The 11,099-nt window shown below is 39.6% G+C and overlaps 1 protein-coding gene across 1 annotated transcript; it reads left to right on the plus strand.

Moving 5' to 3' along the window:
* The first annotated feature begins 8,221 nt into the window (after nt 1–8,221).
* Nucleotides 8,222–11,099, plus strand: LOC119719646. The gene is made up of 4 exons (XM_038189146.1): nt 8,222–8,231; nt 8,322–9,079; nt 9,615–9,852; nt 10,534–11,099. The coding sequence occupies exons 1-4, from the start codon at nt 8,222–8,224 to the stop codon at nt 10,716–10,718; spliced, it is 1,191 nt and encodes a 396-aa protein (XP_038045074.1). The 3' UTR covers nt 10,719–11,099.

Here is an 11,099-nt window from a genome sequence, read left to right on the forward strand (position 1 = left end):
GTAGATAATGATTCCCACCGAAATGTGTATAAATCATATTATTGTTGGAAAAGTGGTTAAAGAACTACTTTGCATACAGGCGCGGGAATACTATAGAGTCTAAAGTAAACCATCTACTCGTTGCTACGGGCAAAACAAACTGCAGCAGTGGATTGGCCAAGGGTGCGCGTGCGCGTGCACGCATATGGAAGAGAGCCTAGACTGGTTCCCGGTACATCCACTGCGTTCGCTCGTACCCCCGCCCCATCCTGTTTGCAGGGTGGGGGTATGAGCGAATGATTTCGAATGATCCCACATTACTCGGGGAAAATACTACCCAAACAATTCAAGACACAAGTTGCAATAGAAACTGAAAATGAGCTATCAACTTGCTGCAAAACTTAATCTTTACTTAATTTTTATCAATATCAACTGTTAGCCACTTTGCCTTAAGGAAATTTATTGGAACAGTATATGCTTTTATTATGAAGTTAAGATTTTTCACGATAATTTCAATGAAATTTAAGATAGTGAAATTTATAGCAAATATGTACAATGCTGATTATGTTTGCATTTTAAAGTGGGTGAATTTTTTTGTACCTGACTTTTCTGCTTTATTTACATGTACATCCATTAGCTGTAAAAAAAAATTGCCGATTAAAAAAAAAAAAAAAATCCAAGTTATTATATCTAAAATTCAATACATTTAACGCCTTGCAGAAATGCTGTACTGTAATAAATGATAATCTTTATAGAAAAATACGCCTTACTTAAAGCATCCTCTGCTGGTTCAGAGGACAGGATTTTGGTCCAACCTTATCCGTATTTTTTTTGGGTAGATATATTTTGTTTACCCATATAATGGAATATGTTCATGTAGACTCTGTACATATTACATTAGTTGTTAATATTTGTTTTTGATTTAGTTTGATTTAATATTTTGTGTTAGCCCAACAGTATATTCGTAGCAACGAATGAAATATGACGGTGCAGACACTTTATTTAGCCTTATAATCTTATTTTGTAGTTTGTTCAACAAAATGTTTTCCTATAAAAGTAACAGGAATATGATGAGTGAATTCCTTCCGTGGATGCAAGTCAAGTATTGCAAACTAAACTTAGGCCAAACAAAAATAGTCTCCGGTTTCTGGTATGGAACTTGTTCCAAAATTGGTGCGGCGACGCGGCTTTTTTTTTTTTTTTTTGACTTTTTTTCCCTTCAAATGTCGGCTGATGCCTGCAAATGATGGCCAACTAAATTTAGTGCAAAATGTATGGGAGCCCAGAGTGGCCACATAAAGTTTATACTCATCGTAGCCCCATCAAATAACACGTTAAAATTGTGCAGCAGAAGGATTCCAGTCAAATCAGTGAGTTTGGTGGTTTGGGGACATCATTTTCCATTTGAAAAAAAAACGACTTTTTTTTTAGTCTTGGGCCAAAAATAAAAGTCTCCGGTTTCTGGTATGCGCGCACGTCGCTGTAGCCATGCGCGTCGGCAAAATGATTTTTTTTTTTTTTCAATGAAAGATGATGTCTCAAAACCGCCAAACTCACTGGTTTGACTGGAATCCTGCTGCTGCACATTTTTAACGTGTTTTTAGATGGGGTCATGGTCGAGAATAAGCTTTATGTGGCCTCTCTGGACTCCCAATCCCATATAGGCCTATTTGTACTAAGTTTAGTTGGGCACCATTTGCAGTCATCAGCCGACATTTGAAGCAAAAAAGGCGGGTTAAAGCCGCGTCGCCGCACCACTTTTTGGGCAAGCTCCATACCAGAAACCGGATACTTTTTTTTGGCCTTACGGATCATATTCGAACACATTGTGATTTGAACCATTCAATTATAAATAAGGGAACAGCACATGTATATGTACTTGATTCACATTGTACATTATTAGATTGAAGGTCTATGTAAGTTCTACCTCTGAATGTATCTCTGTCTATATTTATCATTATTCAGATATTATTTGTTTACTTCTTGTATATGGAAATAATTGTCTATTTGAAGTGAATTGAATTGAATCGAATCGAGAAAAGCGGCTGGAACAAAATTTGAACCAGCAACCTCCAGTTGAGCTCTTACATACTTACATGTATTGTAATTTTTGCTAGGAGATGCGAGTCTTCCGGCGGTTCCTGGTTCGATTCCCGCTTGAGTCAACTTCTTTGTTCGACCTAAACTTGCAATTCGTCTTGTACTTTAAAATCGTGTACTATGATAAATTTATAGTTGTACTTAATTATTTGGGACATTTAATTGCGGGGAGATTGATATTTCATTTTTTTTTCGTCAGTATTTTAATCACACGGGCAAGGGTGGATCAGAACACAATTTGGGGGTGCCAAAAAAAAATGGTCCCCCAAAAAGTGGGTCCCCAAAATTACGGCTTTGGGTTCCAAAAAATTAGATTCATTTTTGGTGGGAGGGGGCTGGGCCTCGTTGCTCCCCTCCCCCCGGACCCGCCCTTGCACACGGTACGGGTGATGTTTTATGTGAATTTTCAAAAGATCCACCGAGTCCATTTGTAGCTTCTAGGAATTCGCCGGCAATTCGCTTTCAAGGAAGTCTGGGTCTGGCATGAGCCTTAGAGAAATGACTTCATGTGAGTGAAATGATTTTGAGTTTGAGATGAATTTAAAACCGAATAAAACATTTATATATATATGTAGTCATCCTTTAGCCATCCGTTTACGTGATTGATTATATTGTAATACATTCCATAATTCCAGTCGGTATATGTATTTTATAAATTAATACGTTAGTGATTTTTAGGACCAGACCGTCCTTTACTAACTGAGTCACAAAGTTGACACTTATTCACGCTTTCTTTGTACTTTAGGATTCTCTTTATTGAACTCAAAATGTGACAATGTATAGTTTTGATTGATTAATTTAGTCCTAGTTATTATCTTTAATGTCCTTTAATGTTTTCCCTTAATACTTTCTGTAGTGTCATTCAAATTCTGACTGGAGACCAGGGAAGACACGTCCATTTTATAACGTCTTTCCTTTTCGTGTTTTTCAGAAATAAACCTTCAGAACATAGTTGCCGTGTCCTCTTCCCAATTCAGTGTTGACCCCGACCAGCTAGGGTCACATATATATTTTGACTGCCAGAGCTGTTTGTATTGGTGCTTCTTAGTCGAGAGAAGACTTGATTGTCCTAACTTCTACGACAACGTCTCTAGACTACTTGTTTAAAACAGTTATAACACAGCATAATGACAATGCATAAACTTGCTAATTATTAATGAAAAACCGACAAATTTTCTCAAACACTTTGAACGAAGGAAGGTCAACAGTACTCACGCGCACAAGGGGTCATATGCCAGTATTTCTGAAGCCTTGTAAAATCACCGTGATATTACTGTGAGAAGATAAAGGGGTAACTTTTTGGGAATTCTCCGCAAGACAAGATGAAGTACGGCTAGTCCAAACACAGGGCATGGCAGCCATTTTGATGTACTGAAGCAGTGCCGCACATGGCACGCACTGCGCCCAGGACTGGAGGGAATCTTAACTTATAAGCTAGCTGTTGAAGATCTGACTTTTTTATAAAAAAAATATATCTTAATGAAATGTAATGTGGTTAACATAAAAGAAACATTTTGTAATGGAGCTTTAAGGAGGTTGGCATTTTTTGACATTATTTTTATGGGGGAGCATCTCATTTTGTGTGTTGTGGACTTTTTATACGGCAATATTGTTCGTTTTATGGTTTACTTCCACATTTATAACTAGCTGATGTAAATAACTGCTAAAGTTTCAAAGTATTTTTGTTTCTAAGTTATTTGCAAAACCCATGTTTGCCACCATTTGGTCAGTTTTCATCCAATCAGCTAATATCACTTTCAAGTTTAGATGGCTCAATAGGTTTTGTTGAAAATATGCCGACTATGCTCATGCAGATCTAGAGAATGTGTAAAAATTATATTCGTTCGGAACGGTTTGAAATACTTCAAAATAAATTTGTATAACATAAAATTTCGTCCTTAAAAGGAACAGTACATGTATATAACATTGTCTTTGTATAACGCACCTTTAAGGATTAGATTTCCATTGTCCAAGACTAATTGACATCCTAGAATATTGTTTTCTCGGAATATGCAGCATTTAACTTCATTATAGGTTAGTTGCTAAGCACCCTTTTTTTTAATAGATTCTGAGCACTTTTGTTGCTTCAAACAAACAAAATGTTCAAATGTCAAACGATATATTCTACCTACCCAATTCCAAAAACTGCCGAAATAAAACGAAGTAAACTTTTAGACGGCTCAGCTTATTTATAAATATAGTTGGGAAGTTGGCACAGCGGCCCATTTCAGTTGGCAATCTATCGGAACTGATCGCGAGTCACGGAATTAATAATTAAAAAAAAATCATCACATTGTCGCAATTGCGTTGCTTTTTTACGGACTGGTGCGTGATGTCCCAAGTTGTGCCATTGTATTTTATTCTTATTTAATCAAGTGTGTTGTATACATGCTGGGCGTGCATGCAGTGTTATTCCTCATCGACACTGGCGCCCTCTCGCTCAAAGAAATGCGTAATAGGTCTAAGACTAATGGGGGAATTTCCCGCTAGATGGTTGGAGTTGACTGTTTCGTAATAATTACTGTATACAGTGGAATCTCGATAATTTAAACTCCAATAACTCCAAACAACTGTTAAGTCAAATAAAGAATCAGACGCTCTGCTGCACGCGAGCCTATTTGGACTCGCCATCAGTCTCACCTAAGTTGTATTTGCGTTTAGCAACGTTTGCGCACATAACGTTTCCTGCGGAGATTGTGCGAGGGTCCAGGACATATTGTCAATATAGGGGAAGGGGCTAGCTAGGGTGAAGGGTGCTAGTCGGAACGCCCAATTTCCGTACAACCCGGCAACCATGTCACAAATATTTCCGGGGATGGGGAGAAATATTTCCAGGGACGGGGAGAAATGGTTTTTGTTATAGAGGGGAGATGGTGATATTGAAATCGCTGATATTGTGGAGGTTTATGTTTATGCTGGGATTCACAACGTTTAAATGTTGTTTTAAATTGCGCACCGATTAGGAAGGTCTTGCTGTCAACAGTTGAATAAAATGAAGTATTTATTGCCGACCGATTGTCTCATGCGATGTCTCATTACATGTATATAAAGCTCATAACTAATGTTGTGCTGGAATATTTAATAATTGCCATTTTGTGCTGGTAGCTTGCGATTGGTTTGTATTTAAGCGTCCTTTATTGTTATAGATACAGTGGCGTACCTAGGGTTAACGGCTCGGCTAATGAATACTTGTGGGAGTTGCACAGCGGCCTTGCGCAGTAGAGCGAGGCGAAAATATTATTTTCATTCGCTCTTTTTTTTTTGCCGGACTTGTTCATGACGTCACGCATTTTATTCTAAATTACCAGGCGTGCTATCGTGGTGTGCTTGCAGTGTTATTCGCCATTGATGCAGGCGCCCTGCCTCTCGCTCAAAGAAATGAGTAATGATCCTATTTTTAGATCAAGGGGGAGTCCCCAATGGGCATTATACTCTCACTGACTGGTACTATGGGTGTGGGCTGAAGTGACACGGTGCGCGCGGATACCAGGGGGTACAGACTGGTTCCCGCTCCAACATTTGAACATTTGTATTGCCAATTACAATGGATATAGGAACGGGGAACCAGTTATACCTGCCCAAGATCAGGGAATATTGGGTGTTTTTAATACTTCCGCTTTACGGCCATGATATCTGAGTCAGTTGGATTTCTCTTTATTTTTAACCGAGCTAGATCTCTTGTGGTCAACTCCCCTCCAAGTACTAAATACTGGGCAGACGTGGTAAGTTTTTGCTGATCAGGATGATGTAAAGATGAAAATTATCGCCCTAACCCAGACTGGAGGCTAGCCTGCAGATGCATAGCCCCACAAATGTGGCCGATTTACTGGACTACCTCCGTAAATAAAGGCCACACTTCCACCATGTACAAAAACATGTGGAACTTTGTCAAATTTGGATTTTCACATTTAGGCTTAGTTTGTAGTTTATTTTTGCAATTTTTCGTGAAATTTCCATTCGTTTGCACACATTTGCGTATCAAAATTTCAACATGAAATTACACGAAAATTAGAGTGACATCAGCACTTTCTGATTAGCCTATAAAGAGGGTGTGTATGCTTCTAAAGCAAAAATAAACTACAAACTAAGCCACTAATAAAAATTTGACAAAGTTCGACATGTTTTTGTACATGGTGGCAGTGTGGCCTTTATTTACGGAGGTACAAATGTAGTCCAGTAAATTGGCCACATTTATGGGGCTAACAGATGCAGAGCGTTCGAATTCTCAAACCAATTCATGGCACAACAGCAATGTACATGTACATGATGGTGTGACTGCAGTGCAGTGCTAGTGCAGTGTCGCTTCTTGCCAAACTGTACCACTAGTCTTGGATTGATTATAATCCTTAATGAGTGGGAACCAAATACTTTGCAACACCTGTATATCTTTATAGCCTAGGCATACGTAGGTAAAACTGTAAAAGATTGGTGAGAAACATGCAAAACAAACATGACAAAATAAAAAACCTTCATGAGGCGAACACCGTAAGTCCTCACTGTCATGACTGTTTCACCAACCAAGTTTGAAGACTCATTTCAATTTTTGAAGGAGACCTTTCCTAAATTTTTGCTCATGGGCGGTTTTTGTTGAGAGAGAGCTCATCAAGTGATTTCAAAAGGGGCTAAGGACTAGACTGTTACATTATGTGGAAAACAATGTTGCAACCTGACGCCACTCTTTTTTCTTCATATATCATCTCGATGAAGGTCATTCGTTGTAAGACATGAATCTGGGACTGAGAAATATTTCCAATTTTGTTAGGATATACTTAAACAATTTTTTTGACCCTCCATAGACTTTGTACACAATCGCGGAAGTGACGTCAGGTTGCAACATTTTTTCCCCATTATGTCAAACTATGGCCCAACTGTTTGAAAAGACTGACCTCTTCTTTCAGTTTCATTGTCTCATTAGTCTGGTGGCTGACTGTGGCAAAATGTGTAGAAATAGACTAGTACCAAACATGCAAGGTGTTTCTTTTGACACAGTTGATTGATGCTGTACTGAGGCGGTGTTGGGCTGGCTGTTTCGTGTGCCAGTAGTTTATTTTCTTGTACAAATACCTTTTCAATACAAATACGTCAATTTTAGATTCCATGTCATTTCTACAGGAATTATAGATTTGTTGGAAGGATTTCCATATACGAAGTTCACTTAACACCCTGTGTACAAACCCTATGAGATTGGACTGAAAAATTCTAAGTGTTTCCTAAGAAAATGCTTGTATTTTCTCACTGCTCAAATTGACTTTGATGACATGAAATTGCTATCTGGGGGCTTGTAAGTCGATACAGAGGAAAATTAGTGAACTTCGTATATGGAAATCTTTCCCAGACTGGATCGACAGATCGCCAGAATGTGTTTTTGTGGCAGTAAAGTTGATAAGAGGCTACATGATAACAAGATGTTTTGAGCACTGTATGCAAGTTGAACTAAGATCTGGATTCATAGAGAACAACCTTAGTACTACTAATAGTAGGCTGGAGAGTCGAACATTTTGTTTAAAGATTAAATCACAATTATGTATTGTTCTGAACCTAGCATGTGAACCCAATTTTGATATCAGCATTTCTCTGACGAATTCCATCAAAGTTGTCTTACTGACTAATTATTTGCATTGGATTTAATCATTGTCATAATTTTTCTTTTCTTTTTTTATTTTCAGATCTGTCCTGAAACTGTACTTTAAGGCTTATGGAACACTTCCATCTTGGTTGAGCGAGAAGGAAATTTTGATCTTTACTGTGATGAGCTTGTCCTTGTTTTTGCATCCACGCGACTTAACTTTATAGGTTCATAATTTGTGGTTAAAGAACACTCACAATAAATATACCCCCCAAAAAAGCACACTTTTAAGAATCAGTTATGGCGGCCAGTCATTATAATGATACTGTACGGATACCATCTTTTCGTTCAGCCCTCAATTACATAGCCAATAATTTGGAAGATAAGGAAGTTAAACAGATAAAATATTTATGGAAAGAATATTTGCCTAAATCTGTGAAAGAAAATGCTGATGCTTTGGATGTTTTCGAGACTCTTGAAAGCCGAGGGATAATTTCTGAAACGAAGTACAAATTTGTGCTATCATTTCTCACCCAACTTAAAAGCGATGACTTGAAGAAGACGTTTCAGCAGAGAATGAACCCTGGTACGTAAGAATATGTTTGATTTGTTTTCTAAAATGCATATTTTCTGTGAGATTATATCTTTGGTGCTTGTTCTTGTCTTTTACATCCAGATCATTTTACTCCCACTTCCCCACCAGTTAAACAGGAGGGTCCTAAGACTCTGAGCAGTATTCCTGGTGGGCCATCTCCTTCTGGTGGGCAATCTCCTGCTGGCCAAAGTAACACCAAGAGAAGACCCTACAGTGTTGATGGTTCTCCTATTTCACCTTCTGGAGATGGTCAGTCAACGCAGGAGAGGCCACTTCCAAGATCAGCCAGCCTTCAGAATAAGCAATCCTCGCACGTGGCTGCTTATCCCAAAGTCCGGGCATCTTCATATCATGGAGAAAAGTTTGCTGGGTCTGCTAGCGTTTCAAGTCCAGGATCTGGCTTCGGAAGTGCCGAGAAGGAAAACTCTGTTAATTTGGTCCAGGGAAGCAGTGTCGACAGGATGATGGAGAAAATGTCTCTGCAGAAGTCAGACCAATCATTGAAAGCAGGTAAAAGTCCTGGATGTCCAGATGATGATGACAGCGAGAATCATTCACCCATGCAAGTGGGACCAATAAGCCCATCATCACAATCAGGCACTGGCCAGGATGGAGGCTTACCAACTCCATCCACAGCGGTGATGACAGGTTCCCAAGGAAGCAATCCATGTGGGATGTCATTTTCGCATCAGGATCTGGGATCGATGACTTGGCCCTTGAAGAATCGATCTGAGAAGAAAGGATGCAACAACCGTCGTAAAGTTAAGAAGATGGAGCCCATGAAAGAACTGGAGGCAATGAATGAGGCTCAGCGACTCGACAGGATCCAAGAGAAACAAGTGAGCTAAGTCTTGGAGTTTTTAGGCTCTGTGCAAATCATTTTATGGCATTGTACAATATACTCATGTTACATAGGTGTGATGAGGGTATCTTTTACAGGGAAGCAGTTTGACTGAGTATGTGGACGACAGCTTGCAATATTCAATTCACAAGATTGAAATATCAAGTAACAATCTTTAGCATTTCCATTAAAGACTCCAATGTGGCCCATCAGACCAATCAAATCTCTTGGCATATAAAACGATTGAGAACATTCTATTTCCCCTGGATGGGATACCAGTTCATTACATGCACAGTACCCGTTTGTACTCAGCTGGGCTGAGAGAGGCAAGTAGGGGTACAGTGGCCTGCCCAACAAATATGCAGCAGCTGGATTCGAACCCTTAACCTCTGTCCGTGAGTTAGAAGTCACAACTACTAGTACTATAGTCTATATATGCCACAGCCCCCCTGACCCCCAGGTGGTCAAGGTCGACACCATCGGAATGATAACTCCAAGTGACATTTTCAAATATTGTTTTTTTTTTTACACAGAATGATATATTGGAGAAGACACAGACGGCAGAGGAAGGGGCAGAACAGCAGCCCATGACCAATCTCGACAAAATCACCATACACTGCAAGGAGTGCTCCGCTCTCGTCTGCAAGGCGTCAGAGCTCAGACGAAAGGGGGATGCTGGTCCCGTGACCTGTACTAATCCAGAGGTAAACAGATGGGTGGAGAAGGTGAGGTACAGCACACTGCAGCGTAACCGGAACAGCGACACAGTTGGTGAGTAGGACTTGCTGATTACTATAATGTGCCAAATTTTGCCACTGTTTCCAGGTCACCAGCCACACTGGGAATCAGGGAAACTTGGGAATCAGGCAAAAAGTTTCCCCTTTTCAATTTGTGGGAAACTCTACGGGAAATTGGGGGGGGCGGGGAAACACCCCCCAAAAAAGAGGAAACTCGGGGGATTTTACAGTGAACCTGCAGGGAAGTATTTTCGCCAGTTTGGCATAGTGTTGCTTTGCTGCAACCACATCTTGACGTCGTGTTAGAACATGTCAAAGTGAAAATATTTGTCATGGAATTTTGGACATTTCTAAGGGAAACCTCAGGGATGGGAACCATGTATTAAAGAATCTTATATGAGTTCCATAGAGATACTGACATACAGATAAAAAAAACAGCATTCCAAGATGAGTTGAGAAATTGTTTCGATGTGGCTCGCACAGTGGTATATTCCAGTACAGGAACTGAGCAGGCTTGCGCCCATCATGGATATCTAGAGAAACTGCCACTAACAGATCAAAATTAAAAGCAGTATTACAAGATGCATGAGCTGTGAGAAATTGTTTCGATATGGTTAGCACATCAGTGTGGTTTATCCAAGTACAGGTACTGGCTTGCATCCTTCATATGACTGAATGATGAAATGAACAATTTGTGTCTGTTTGGTGAATGCAGGTCTCATAACATGCGGCACTTTTTACTGTGGCAACCAGTTAGGCATCATGCCGAAATCCCTGACTCTGCAGCCACAGGAGGGATACGACCTGAACGCTCAGAGCGTCAAGGTCATCGATGAGATGGGCGGCGTCACATACCCCGTAGAGTGGGAGGAGACAGGTTTTCAGGTCGTGCAAGGTTAAGAGTGAAGCCATTTCCGATTCCTGCCAAACCCAAGTATTCTAAGATATACGACATAGTTATCTTTTAAAATTTGAAAATTGCCTGTTATTGCTTTTTACTTCCTTTTTAATACGATCAGCATGGGTTTTAACTCTGAATCAACGTACAGTTATATTTTGTTGACATCGTCTCTGTGACTTTATATGTCAGTGATGTTTTTAACATAAATTGCAGCAAATATATTTGTCTTATGTTTCCACTGCCTCTTTAACCTTATGTTTCATTTCTATGCAAAGCAAAGCACGTGTATGCCTTTTTTTGTTAATTTGCTCAGCCTCTGAAATCATGGATCAACGAAATTGCAGAATGATTGTTTGCCAAATAGAGCTATATTTTTTCAT

Source organism: Patiria miniata, unplaced genomic scaffold (assembly GCF_015706575.1).
Source record: "Patiria miniata isolate m_02_andy unplaced genomic scaffold, ASM1570657v1 HiC_scaffold_8, whole genome shotgun sequence".
NCBI lineage: Eukaryota > Metazoa > Echinodermata > Asteroidea > Valvatida > Asterinidae > Patiria > Patiria miniata.